The sequence below is a fragment of the Aplidium turbinatum genome, chromosome 13 (assembly GCF_918807975.1).
Source record: "Aplidium turbinatum chromosome 13, kaAplTurb1.1, whole genome shotgun sequence".
NCBI classification, from domain to species: Eukaryota; Metazoa; Chordata; class Ascidiacea; order Aplousobranchia; family Polyclinidae; genus Aplidium; species Aplidium turbinatum.
Window position 1 is genome coordinate 824,449 of NC_137484.1, and position 14,785 is coordinate 839,233.

Here is a 14,785-nt window from a genome sequence, read left to right on the forward strand (position 1 = left end):
TGTTGCTTACACGCTTCATAAATTTTACGAAAACATCACCAACACCATGTTTATCTGAATATTCAATAATATATCCAATGAACCAATCATCATCATAGATACAGGCAATGTATATTCCTGGTTGGAACAGAGTTGAGATTTTTGATTGATCTGAAAGCAAGCGCTCTTCATCCAAATGTTTTGCATCACAGATTTGTTCTGCACTGATGTCAGTGAATATTGAATCTTGTGACATTCTTTTCATTCGTACTATTGATGGAAATTGGAATAAAGCAATGGTGTGAACGTGTTCCCCTAATAATTTTAGTCGAGGCATAACGTCTCTCCATTCATACTCTTCTCAATTATGCACCAATGGGGAATGGCCTCTTCCTCCTCCTGTAAATGTGGTGCCGAGGAACAGACCGCAGACCACATCATCAATGACTGCTCCATCTTCAAGCCACCTAACGGAGTGGAAGGTCTGCGTGTCATGGATGATGAAACCAAAGACTGGCTGCTCTCTAGTAGCCTTCCAGTGTAGTCTGGGAACATCGTGAATCTGGGGTGGAAAATGGGGGTCCACGTCTTTTAGGGTGGTAAATGGGGGTCCACGTCTTTTAGGAATAGCACCTAAATGAACGGGCGCCACAGTGCTCCGCACCTAAATATCCAGACGCCACAGTGTGCGCGCCTATTTGACCGGCGCCTAACTGTCTGCGCCTAAAAGACTTGCTCCCGTAAAAGGATAGACCCTCGGCCCCAGAGGCTCACACGACGACGATACTCTTCTTTATTGTTTAACATCGTCTGCACTAATGAAGAAGAACTGAATGTTTTTGATGTTTGTTGTTGCCCATTCAAACATCTGTAATGGTGTCAAAATATGGTTTGCACTGGGGGCCTGAAGACTTGCACGTGCTGTAAGATGCTTGACAGTGCCTCCAATTCCGTCACATAAGCTTTTCCCATGCAAAGTGGCAAAAAAGTGCCATTCAGCAGAAATACCAAAGTCATGTTTGTGATAGCACAGGTTGGTGAAGTTCTTATAATTTTTATATCGTGAAGCTGCACCATCGCTAAAATAGATTACCTTGTGCAGATTCGAGATAAACTGTTTTAGATGAGGTAGCCTAACAAGAGTGAGTCACAAAGATGGATCATGCATTCCCTTTTATTTTGTGCTGTAGCCTGTAACATTGGATCAAGTATGACAAACCAAAATTCATAAATATCTTAATTAAACAATACAAAATCAAGTGAATAGAAAATTTTGCCAAATTGGAAATCTACCTAAAAGTATACTCCTAAATGGACCCATCTACAGGACCCTAAGCATTGTTCACTGCTTGGTGAGTGTGGTGTACCAACAACCGCACAATTGGAATATTGATTTGAGCTAAGCATTTTACATAATGCAGAATTATAGTGCAAACTGAAAACAATTTATTTTTTGAAAACGGATAGATCATTTTCCTACAATTTTATCTCTACATAATAGCTTATTGATTGCAAGTGGGTACTTTTTCATGGGTGAGAAGAGGTGAAAGCATCATTTTGAACATAAATTAATGGTCAACAATGTCAGGATTCCAATGTTTATGATCACTAAGCATAGTACCTACTTATTTTCACTTTTTTCATGATAAATCTTTGTTGAATTTTCTCTGACCTACATTAAGGACTTGAGATTATTTGTCAAAAATGACCAAAATGTTACATTTTAAAAATATAAAATTTATAGTGAAGGAGTTTGATACTCAAAGATTTTATTTCATGAAATGAAAGAATAAATGTATGTGTTTGTCTGGTATAAATTTCAGCATGACCATAAAATGCCCACGCGGTCATTTGGGGGCTCTAAACATAAGGGTAAAAAAGGGTCATTTCTGCCTGATAGGGTATTCAGACCCCCATAAGATCTCTGTTAATGGCACCACAACTCCCAAATTCAAGTTGGCAGAAGAAATGTTTCCAAATATTACAAATAATTAGGTTTTAGAAAAATATTTTGATTGGTTTGGGTGGTAGAAGCATTTGAAAATTGAAAAAATCATTTATACGGGGCAAAAAAACAGGATTTTGATGACCCACCTAACACTTATGCATCTAGAGATGTTGTTTTTTCTTATTAAATTGTGTAGTATAGTTTATGATGAACTAGCACAGCAATTTTTAGTCTTCTACCACAATTGCAATAAAAGTTATGGGGCTCTGAAAATGGCTGAAATTGCTATTTGCTACCCCTCAAGTCAAAAACGAGGGTAGCGCCCGAAATTCAAATGGCCGCCATGGGAAAACCGTTTGAGATATTGATCTAAAACTTGGGATTCTTTCGTTTGGTAGCCTAAGGTATAGTATGACAACTTTTCAGCAAAATTTGAGAGGTGCCATATACATGGGTGGCTGAGTTGATATGGAATGACCCTTATATAGAAACTCTCACCGTTTTGCGTGATAACATTGTCAAGACAATACAACGTCAAATCTGTGAGTGTTTCTATTGCAATCCGAGGATATGTCGTGTGTTGATCCAAAGCATATTTCAGTGCCTTTTCAATTAATGACCTTTTGACGTTAGGATATAAAGCAGTGGTTCTCAACCGGGGATCCGCGGACCCCTAGGGGTTCGCGAAGCAATTTCAAGGGGTTTGTGAAAGTTTCCGAGTTTTCAGAATGATTGATAAATTACAAAATTTAAAAATTGGTTGGTTGTGCTTTATTTGTGTATTACCGTGATTTTCAAACTGTACTTACCAACGAATTGGTGCGATGTCCTTTGAACTTTCAAAGGACATTGCACAAAGGTTTGATTTCCTAACTAAAAAAATATCATATATATAAATGAATTAGTTTTTTAATAAGGCTATGTTCAACTTAATTCTGTTAAGAGTCTATTGATCATTTGATCAATGCTTAATTTAGAAATGCAAACGTTAGTCAGCAGTCTATCACCATTCATAGTTTTGCAATGACAAAGATTATAACGAATTAATATTGATTGGAAATGATAAAAGAGAGAAATTTTTTGTAACGGTCGCAAAATTCTATTGATTTTTGATAAAATTAATAGAAAAACATAAAATCAACATATAGCTTACTGATTTTTGATCCTGTCTACCAACATAAAGCTCATAACATAATTTCGTCAATGTCATCAATCGCCATAAGTGCGTCGCAAGTTCAGCAAATTCTTTTAAGTGTGTCGTTTCGAAACTTATGAAACATTTAATTCAATTATACGAGAAGCGATATACCAAAAATTTCAGATAATTTTTTTAAGGGTCCGCGACCGCTTCGAAGGTACCAAAAGGGGTCCGCCAAAACAAAAAGGTTGAAAACCACTGATATAAAGCCTTGACATCAGCCGCGACTAAATCTAATTGATTGCTTTTGAGCTTTTCTGTGATTTGGGTTTGTTTGTCAGATTGCCTTGCATGAGTGTTTCTAGATAGTGTTTGCTATCTCTACAAAATTCATTTATTTCACTTTGACAAAAGGTTATGCTGACGGGTTTAAGCAAATGTTCAATTAAAGCGGTGATTCGGGATGTTGTGATGTGGCCAGATGCCTGTAGCAATCGTACAGGAATTTCAGTGACATTAATGGTTTTTAAATTGTCCGGTGTGAGTTTGTGTGTTTTGAACAGGGGATAGGCAAATGCCGGGTCTTTGGTCGAAAAATATTTTGCTTTACTACCTGTAATTTTGGTGTATGACCCCTGTGCAGATTTTTTTCTTCCAATTGTATGGAAGAGTAAATCGTCGTCAATAACATTTAGTTCGTGAAGTGATATTATTTCCTTTTCACATGTTTGCAGGATCAAGTTCAGTTGTGAATCTATTCCTTTCTGTGTAATAACCATTTTTGTAAAAGAATTCAACTCTCAGGAGCAAAATGGTTGGAACGCCTGGTTAATCTAATCAAAAAATAAAGAGCCCAAAATGTAGATACCAAACTCATGTTCAGCAAACAAACGTTTTGAAAACTATACTGTCTTCATCTTCAGTGCTATAAATGTAAGCAATCCCTGATGCCGCTTGGATTTAAATTAAATTGCGGCTGACGTCACAAAGACTCATCAAAAAGCTATTATGAGAGCGAAAAACGTAATAGAAGTCAGGTTTTTCATGAAATGATGCGTAACAGAAGTGAGTATTAAAAACAGAGAGAGACTGTTCACCAGGCATTTGGTAATAAAATTAATTTGCGTTCTTCTGGTGACTATTTAATAGGTTACCTCGTGATGTTCAAGATGATAACTAGCTTTTGTATTTCCGATGTTTCGTCAGTCAGCACGACTGACTTTATCAAGGTGGCTAAAACAGGTTAACACAACCTGTTCAGCAACGATGAAGTGAGTTCAGCAATAAAGAAGTGAGTATTTTATGATAAGACTTTGACGAAAAAAACAAATTACAATTTACTGGATCAACGAGATGGGTTTGACAAGTCAGAATAAGTGCTATACGGTATATCAGTTCAACAATTAAATAAATATAATGGTGCAGATGCCAAGTCCAAGTTCAATTGCGGAGATTTTTCTTTAATATAATAATAAATAACGTTTCCAGAATTTTCAATTTCCTTGAGTCCTCTACTCTCCCTAGTATTTCAACTTTTTCAAAATTAATCTTGTGGTCTGCATTGGTGCGCAAAGGGTTTGCAACGTTAGATTCTTTTGAATTTTGATGGTCCGGTTTTTGTTCTGAAATTCTTGTGTATAGATTCCCAGGCCTCGAAATTCGTTTTTGTTGACGGCGGACAAACGTGTCCGGTCTGAGCAGCTATCTCGGCGGACAAATTAAGTCTCACGGCGGACACACCAGTTTTTGCGTCGATCGTCATGCTTAATCACTTTATCTTGAAAATTCTTCGCCATTTGAGAACTATAGCTACGGTTTAGAATGCATTTTAAAATTTCAGCGAAATCACTCTGAAAGACGTGCGCTTGAAGAGTCAAAGCGCCGTGTACCTGCTCAAAACGCCGCATAACTGATTAACTTCTACTGAACGAGGTCGTGTGGCTTCTTGCGTCACAATGCTCTGGGCAGGGGCGCCGGAAGCGGGGGGGGGGGGGGCAGGGGGGCGAATGCCCCCCCTGCCCTCAATATTTCTCTGGATGGGGGGGCAGGGGGGGCAATGGTGCCCTTTTAAGGCCATGTCAGCTACTACATATTTTGCAATATAACAATTTCTGTTATTCGCTTTTAGTCTAATTATAATCTTTCATTTTTGCCTCAAAATAATATTCACGACACAAAATTCTGTATCATAGTAGGTTACATAGGCCTACCATATTTTCATAGCCCAAAAAGAGGACACGTTTCGCCAGCAAGTAAAATTTTACGTTTAGACAATCTTTTACATCTTTTGGATAATTTTAAACTTATGCAGCAAAAGTTACAGCAAAAAAACAAGATAAATTTATATGTCAGATTTGGTCTATGAATCTTTTGTAGCCCCCTTATATAGCCTGATTTGTTAGCCTACATTCTGCAACACGTTTCCAGATTTTTCCAACTTTTGGTTACTGTCTGAGTAATTGTAATTGCTGACTGAGTAAAATTTTTAAAAATTATATTTTAACATCTTTTGCTCTCTTTCCCAAGTGACACAATGAGTTTCAACATCACAAAGGTTGGAAAAACGAAGACAATTTGACCTATAAGATTTCAGTCAGACTGGTAAAAGGGCTTGCATACAAAGACTTTTTAACAGTCTGCTTGAACGCTTTTTAATATTGTTTTTCTCATGTTTGACTGCTTCCTCAAGGCAACAAAAAGCTTTCATATTATTACAAGTCAGCTGATTTTTAGAAAATTTAAGTCAGACAGCAACGATCGCAAAAATTTACAAAATGTGACAAATCAGGCACCACCTCTAGATAACAATGCCTTAAATTTTTCAGTGAGAAAGGATCAGCTCTGAAATTACAAAATTGTTGGCATGAAATATGATTGAAATTGTATGCTACTCAATAGATGAGATTCTGAAAACGGACTGAGATAACTAAAAAGCTGTTTATTCCCATGCACCATTGAGGTTAAAACAAGAATCGTACATAAAATGCGTTTTATTTGCATCTGCATCAACTGAAAGTATCTATGCCACGATTTCTTTTTGCAGTAGCCTACCTTAAGCTATGTTATTCATGGTGCACTTTTGTAAATTCGTTCCTACTTGCTTCACTTGACCAACGAGCCAAACTCTTAAGTTGGTACGGTAATCATAACATCTACAAGCGTTGAATCAATTTAATAAAATCTGAGTAAAAACATTATTTGTTTGTAAAAGTATGCAGAGGGCCGTAAATTATAAATACGACAAACTCTTTTGCATTTTTCTGTTTTTAGGTCACATTTTTAATGTATTTTCTCGTGATTTAGCCTATGTAGCCGTAGCCCACTCATTTTTTTGATTTCTCAAATTTCTTATTTCGTCACAAATTTCCTTATAAAATTCCAAATTCAAAGTCACAAATTTCCGATAACCGCGAAACAATGGTGTTTGATATGTTAGAATACAGTAGGCTGTAGAGTGTAGACGTCTGATTGTTTACAACAACGGATCATCAAGATAGGCTACGCCAATTTTTTGAATTATCTTTGAATATTACATCGGTGCAGAAAATTGTTTTGGAAACCACATACAAGCCATCGCCGAAAATTCGCACAACAATAAAATCCTGTTGAAAATTTGAGCATTTCTAAGTGTCCTCGGGGGACTATTAATTTTTCTTGAAAAAAGAGGACAAATCCTCTAAGAAGAGGACATATGGTAGCCCTAAGGTTACATGATTATAATGTAGCCTACTATGATGCCCTTCCGTGCCATTGCTCTTTGTATACCGGACACTTGTATCATTACTCGATAGTGAGCTGATAGAAAAGCATTATCGCTATATCTTACTGTATCTTAAAACTTCAAAAAAAAATTGGCCTTTCAGCAACAAAAGTGCCCTTTTTTCATAATCCTGCCCCCCCAGTCAAAAATCGTTCCGACGCCCCTGGCTCTGGGCACGAGTCAGAAAAACTTCTACACTAACGCTACTATTTTCTGCTGTGCAACGTTTCACAGGCTTTTTTTTAAGTTTATTTTTGCGTGTCATGTGAGCGAAAGTGAATTTTCCCTGGGTCTTTTCTTATTGTAATACCAAAACTTAACAAATTTTGCTGTAATAGCCTACCGAACTCGTATAATCTAATTTTGTAACCAACCTTGCCTTATCAATATTACTCGGAGATCAAAGCCAGACATTGTGAGGTAAAACTTGAACAAAGTTGCGCTGCTTAGTGTGGAAGTACCGGTACTCCCATCGATTGTTAGCGAAGAATTCACCTTTGTTACGATGATTCAATGTCATCAATCGTTGAAGCAACCTATAAATCGAAAGTTTTCCTGCTTGAATGGAAGCGACCCAGTCAACAAATTTATCCTTTTTACATTGATTCAACGTCTGCGTATACATTGAATTAATATAAGAATGATAGATTTTGTTGTCTGGGTGAGAGATACAGTATTCACATTTTCTAGATGCGCGCTAGAATGCGCGGGAAATTATATTCTCGCAACAATTGTTAGTACTATGCAATGACGATTTGTATCGCTAGTTCCCGTGTTATTTCTCGGCGGACAAATATGACCGATCTAGATGGTACTTCCCGCGGACATCACATGCTGTGACGGCGGACATGACCGCCGTGTCCGCCGTGAATTTCGAGGCCTGGATTCCTTTTTGTTTTTCCAATGTACTTTGCTCCACACGAACAAGACAGTTGGTACACTACATTAGAGCTTGAAATTTTGGATTGGCGGTCTTTAAAATTAAAATATTTTGAAAGATCTGTGGTTTTGTGGACGAAACGAATAGATAATTTTCCTTTGGTTAGTTGAAATGTTAAATGTTGAAGTTCTTTGCGTATTTGGTATGACATGTCACCGAGAAATGGCAGCTTAAAGATTAAAAATCGACTTTGATCTTTAGATAATTTTTGGCTGGGTGAAGTGCTGTGTACTTTGTTCAAAAGAGTTGCAATGCATTTATTTACGAATTTTCTGGGGTAGCCATTATGCCCAAGCATCTTTTTAATGATTTCGAATTCTTGGTGTATGGAAGAATATGAATTGCAGATGCGGTAAGCTCGGAAAAGAAGAGAATTAACAAGATTACGTTTGTAGTGAAAAGGAACAACTGTAGTGAAAAGGAACAAATGTAGTGTACCAACTGTCTTGTTCGTGTGGAGCAAAGTACATTGGAGAAACAAAAAGGAATCTATACACAAGAATTTCAGAACACAAACCGGACCATCAAAATTCAAAAGAATCTGAGGTTGCAAACCATTTGCGCACCAATGCAGACCACAAGATTAATTTTGAAGAAGTTGAAATACTAGGGAGAGTAGAGGACTCAAGGAAATTGAAAATTCTGGAAACGTTATTTATTAAAGAAAAATCTCCGCAATTGAACTTGGACTTGGCATCTGCACCATTATATTTATTTAATTATTGAACTGATATACCGTATAGCACTTATTTTGACTTGTCAAACCCATCTCGTGGATCCAGTAAATTGTAATTTGTTTTTTTCGTAAAAGTCTTATCGTAAAATACTCACTTCTGTTACGCATCATTTCATGAAAAACCTGACTTCTATTATGTTTTTCGCTCTCATAAAAGCTTTTTGATGAGTCTTTGTGACGTCAGCCGCAATTTAATTTAAATCCAAGCGGCATCAGGGATTGCTTACATTTATAGCACTGAAGATGAAAACAGTATAGCCTAGTTTTCAAAACATTTGTTTGCTGAACATGAGTTTGGTATCTAAATTTTGGGCTCTTTATTTTTTGATTAGATTAACCAGGCGTTCCAACCATTTTGCTCCTAAGTTTTTGGAGAGCCATCATGGACCCGCTTTTAAGCGCATGCTGCGCAAGCTAGAATCCTTGCAATCAAAGACCATCAAGCAAGAAGCTTCCACCAATTTTTTATCCACTTGCATCATTTACAAACTAACTCCTAAATTTGTGCAGTTCAAGTTATACAAACCAGAGAATCAGAATTTAAGAAAGGTAGTCTCTCTAAGAAGAAGTTTGGTTTATCATGAAATAAGACAAAAGCAGTTGCAATTATCTTCCACGCAGAAAGAATTTGAAAAAGTCAAAGCAAATTTATTTTCATCTCTGGGTATGTTCGGTTGCTTCTACGTAAAAAAGTTCTCAAATACTCGTAGAGAAGAAGAGCTAGCGTTGGTTACTGGGCGTCATGAACGTAAGTTGAAAAGTCTAGGCTTACACATTGATAGTAACAACCAAAAATCTATTGTTGAAAATCTTTCTTCCAAAACATTATCTAAAGTTCAACTGGATGTTCTTAACCGTGGATTAAATTTCTGTTTCTTTCCGTCGAAAATCAATTTTCGTAATGTGCAGGTTGAATTTGAAAGCCTTTACCAACAAATACGCAGTTTTCTTTCATTCCAACAACGTTTTAAATTCAAAACAACCCTAATAAATCTTTACAACAAGTATGTTTCTTCCTTTTTCTTTGAACACAAAAGAAGCATTTTTGCTCCTACACTAGCTCAACAGGAAGCCATTGATGAACTCAGTAAAGACGATTCCATTGTAATTACCAAATTTGATAAAGGAAACGGTGTTGCTATATGAGACAAATCAGATTATATTTCCAAAATGAACAGTATTTTGAAAGAGGAATCTAAATTTCAACCAACAGATACGGATGACAATATTATAAAACTTCACAGGTTTCAAAATCACTTACGTTATTTAAAAGCAGCTAAAGCACTTTCACCGGAAGATTATTCCAGAATTCGTCCTTCTTCTGCTACCACTCCCACTCTTTACGGACTTCCAAAAATTCATAAACCCAACATCCCACTAAGGCCTATCTTATCTTTAGTAGGTAGCTTTAATCATCAATGTGCTAAATGGCTCAACGAAATTCTTTCACCTATTCGATCTCACACTACAAACTTAAAGGATACCTTTTCTTTTGTTTCTCTTATCGACCATGGCTTTTTTCCTAATAAAATTCTAACTTCTTTTGATGTAAAAAGTCTGTTCACTAACATTCCTGTAAATTTTACCATTGGCTTAATCTTACAACTAATTTTTACGAAAGACGTAAAAGAATTTCATGGTCTCAACAAGCGCTGACTTAAATCGTTATTGAAATGGGTAACCAAAAATACGACTTTTCAGTTCAATGGAAAATACTATAAACAAATAGATGGTGTAGCAATGGGAAGTCCCATTGCCCCACTCATGGCCGATGTTTTAATGAACTATGTGATAGACCAAGCTTTACTTCGTACTACCGAAATGGAAAAACCAACCTTAATTTGCCGCTATGTGGATGATATCTTCTTAATTTTTCCAACTTCCTCTTCTTCGTCACAGTTTTTCAAATTAATTAACTCCATAAAAAAAAGAAATATCTTTTACAAATCAAGGAGAAGTTGATAAGTGTCTACCTTTCTTAGACGTTCTAGTTAGTAGAACGGATGAAGGTAACATCAACACCAATGTGTATCGAAAACTTACACACACTGGACATTATTCCCTTTGGTCAAGCTTTGTTCCTTTTCACTACAAACGTAATCTTGTTAATTCTCTTCTTTTCCGAGCTTACCGCATCTGCAATTCATATTCTTCCATACACCAAGAATTCGAAATCATTAAAAAGATGCTTGGGCATAATGGCTACCCCAGAAAATTCGTAAATAAATGCATTGCAACTCTTTTGAACAAAATACACAGCACTTCGCCCAGCCAAAAATTATCTAAAGATCAAACTCGATTTTTAATCTTTAAGCTGCCATTTCTCGGTGACATGTCATACCAAATACGCAAAGAACTTCAACATTTAACATTTCAACTAACCAAAGGAAAATTATCTATTCGTTTCATCCACAAAACCACAGATCTTTCAAAACGTTTTAATTTTAAAGACCGCCAATCCAAAATTTCAAGCTCCAATGTAGTGTACCAACTGTCTTGTTCGTGTGGAGCAAAGTACATTGGAGAAACAAAAAGGAATCTATACACAAGAATTTCAGAACACAAACCGGACCATCAAAATTCAAAAGAATCTGAGGTTGCAAACCATTTGCGCACCAATGCAGACCACAAGATTAATTTTGAAGAAGTTGAAATACTAGGGAGAGTAGAGGACTCAAGGAAATTGAAAATTCTGGAAACGTTATTTATTAAAGAAAAATCTCCGCACTTGGACTTGGCATCTGCACCATTATATTTATTTAATTGTTGAACTGATATACCGTATAGCACTTATTCTGACTTGTCAAACCCATCTCGTTGATCCAGTAAATTGTAATTTGTTTTTTTCGTAAAAGTCCTATCGTAAAATACTCACTTCTGTTACGCATCATTTCATGAAAAACCTGACTTCTATTACGTTTTTCGCTCTCATAAAAGCTTTTTGATGAGTCTTTGTGACGTCAGCCGCAATTTAATTTAAATCTAAGCGGCATCAGGGATTGCTTACATTTATAGCACTGAAGATGAAAACAGTACGGTATAGTTTTCAAAACGTTTGTTTGCTGAACATGAGTTTGGTATCTACATTTTGGGCTCTTTATTTTTTGATTAATTCAACTCTCGTTCCAAGATTTGTTGGTAATCTTTGTAATTTAGTATCAAAATTTTCCCGTCTTTGTCCGCTCTGCAAATGACGATTTTATTGTTTTGTGTCAGATTGGTGAGCTTTTTTAAGTTTTTTCTTAGACCTGTGTCCAAATTGTTCTTGTGTTTAAAATTATGTGTGACCATATCTCCTAGATTTCTTAATTTTGAAGTAGCCATGTCAGTGTAAACTTTAATTTTTTCGTCAATGAGATCTGGCTCTGGTCGGGAGTGTTTTGTTACTTTTAATTTGGGTGGTATAATTGTTTTTTGTTCCTCCTCTTGTTCGCCATGTTTTAAAACGTTAAACCACTCAACTCTTCTAATGTGTTGGTGCAAAGTTAACCATTCATTAGTTTCCGTTTTTTGAGACCATTTGGGTGTGGGGACAAAATTTAAGCCATGCATCAGCAAGATTTTATCTGTTTCTTCCAATTGTATGTCTGATTTATTTAAAATCATTGTTTCTGCTCTTTTAAGGCTTTCTTGTTTTCTTTTGAAGATCTTTCTCATCTTGTACCTCTTTCTATCTCGTTGGTTTTTAGAATTGGAATTTTGATGTATCAAATGTCCAAATTCTTCTTGTTTCTTTTCTTGCTTATTCCAAAGCCAGTGAAACCTTTTGATGTGCCTCGATTTTTCAGCTTGTTTAAAATTTAGTAAATTCCTTTTTTGTTCTTTTGATAGGATTGAAGGAAAGTAAATTTAAGCACGGCCACCAAACCAAACAGTTTAAAATAGATGAATTAGTTGAAAGAATCAGTTGCATTCTGCAATGGGTGCAGCACAATATAGAAACAGGTATAATATAATCCATGTTTAGCAACTAAAGTAATGTGTGATATTGCAGGTTCTCATCCTTTAGAGTTCTTGAAATCCATATTTTAAGCAACTGAAATAGTATCTGGATTTTCTGTAGAAGCTGGTTTTTATCAAAGAGAAGTATTTGGAATGAGGTTACCTGTCAAAAATTTATTGTTCAATGATCCATCTTTGAAATGGAGGTGGTCAACATTTACAAGAAACGTATCAGGTATCGTATGGTGTGCCAAAGGGCATCCAAAAGATTTTGCTCACAACCCCTTTTATTAAAATATATTTAATAAATAAAATTTTTAGAAATGGAACTTTTTGCTAAATGAAGTTTTGATGTCCGAAAATATAAACATGGCAAGTGGCTATTTCACTGGCTCCAGTCTTTTAATCTGAAACACTAATTGACTGGTCATGACATATTTTTTTTTTCTTTTTCTCTTTCAAAGCAAAAGATGAGAGGAGGAGAAAAAAGTGCCTCCCGGTAGTTCTTTTAAATTCAACAGTTTTATTCAACTAAGTCAGTGGCGCGTACAATATTTCTCAGGCTGGTGTTCCCGAGGGAATGAGTTCGATTCTACCTGAAAGTGTTTTTTTTTTAAAACTAAATTTTGACCCGAAGTGACTCAATCGTTAGGCTGCTGCATTTTTGTGGGTCAATTTTTAATTTCAGTAGCTTTTTTATGTCTTTTCAAATACATGTAATAAAGTTTCACAATTTTTCATAGGCTGTGGCTATATTTACACTATATAGTGTATTAATAACCTCAATAGTGTTGCTAGATAAGGAATTCTGCTCTAATTTGAGAAAAGTTTAAAGCTATTGAAAACAAAAACTTGCATTTTGGAATTTTTTTAGTCCTGGGCAAAAATCAAAACTCTAATCTTATTCCTAACTCTAACCCTTACCTTAACCCTTCTTAACTTTAATCCTAACTCTGGCAACACCTGATTGTAACCATGGCATTAAGTGTGGAAAAATAGCTACTTCCTTTTTTATAACTCATCAATCATAGTACTTAATTGGTCATGACAATAATTTGATTTGAAAATGTGGGCTTTAATATATGCAGTGGCTTTTCTTATCATATATTGTGAATATATCCAGATGTGGTCACTGGGCAGGGTGGCCTCGATGTCCCTTCATATTGTTGCATTTCAGCTTGAGCGCCAATGGGCGTGTCATTCCCAGTGAGTGATTATGAATAATGTTGCCGAAAAGACGATATTCGCTGGGAATAAGCTTTTTTGCTGAAGCGTACCGGTAGGCTACATAAGCAGAATTGCGAAAGTAGGCTATTACATTTTCAATATTCATTGTGGTGTTTGTTACGTTATTCTTTCAGTTTGGTACAACTTGTGAAATTAGTTGATGAACAAACAAACAAAAAAACAATCAATTTGGTAGGCTACCCAGGCCTTGAAACTGAAGGTGGCCATCGCCGCGATTAACCTACAAAAACCGACATTTTGTGTGTGGGACCTGACAGACAAAATGTCGGTTTTTGTAGGTTAATTGCGGTCATGGCCGCCTTCGGTTTCGAGGCCTGATTTAGGTAGGTGGTTTTTGTGTTTATTTTTCCATATGGTACCCATGCAAGAGGTTAGGCAATTAACTTAAAGGGCGGGGAAACCCAAATAACTTTTGCGAGTTTTTTGTTTCAGCGTAATGTCATTGTGTAACATGCGTTTTAGCAAAAAAAATCCAAATTTTGTTGGCCTCGTCTCGCTAAGGCTGCTTTTGTTTGATACCCGTTTGCGAGGTCTCGCGCGCATCCAGCTGTGACGCTGTATGCTGTGACGCCACAAGGTGCATATAGTCTTGGCCAAAAGTTCAAGACCAGACTTGATTTATGACGATTTTTGCATTGCTTCAAAATACTGCATCAGATATAAGATGATGCATGAAGATGATGCAACTGAAACAATATCTGATACAGTATTTTGAAGTAATGCAAAAATCGTCATAAATCAAGTCAGGTCTTAAACTTTTGGCTACGGCTGGATGCGCACGAGGCCTTGCAAACGAGTATCAAACAAAAGCGGCCTTAGCGAGACAAGGGCAACAAAATTTGGATTTTTTTTTCGGTAAAACGCATGTTGTACACAATGACATCACGCTGAAACAAAAAACTCGCAAAAAGTTAATTTGGGTTTCCCCGCCTTTTAACCTTTAACCAGCCTCTAACACTGGTCAACAAGAAATTTTTACAAGACAAACTAGCAATCATTTCCAAGTAATTCTAGTGCTCAAGTAAGTGATTCAACACTAATACGCAGCCAGTGCTATGCTTTGTCAGAATTAGCATTGTTTTTGGAAGCTTAAA

The 14,785-nt window shown here is 36.3% G+C and overlaps 1 protein-coding gene across 2 annotated transcripts in view; it reads left to right on the plus strand.

The window, feature by feature from the left end:
- Positions 1 to 8,803: 8,803 nt before the first annotated feature.
- Positions 8,804 to 14,785, plus strand: part of LOC145782146 (ATP synthase mitochondrial F1 complex assembly factor 2-like) — an 88,706-nt gene continuing 82,724 nt past the window's right edge. For both annotated transcript variants that reach the window (XM_082593901.1, XM_082593902.1), the window contains exons 1-2: positions 8,804 to 9,249; positions 12,496 to 12,678. In XM_082593901.1, coding sequence (XP_082450027.1) covers positions 12,597 to 12,678 — 82 coding nt within the window. In that variant the 5' untranslated portion in view covers positions 8,804 to 9,249; positions 12,496 to 12,596. The remainder of the gene's footprint in view (positions 9,250 to 12,495; positions 12,679 to 14,785) is intronic.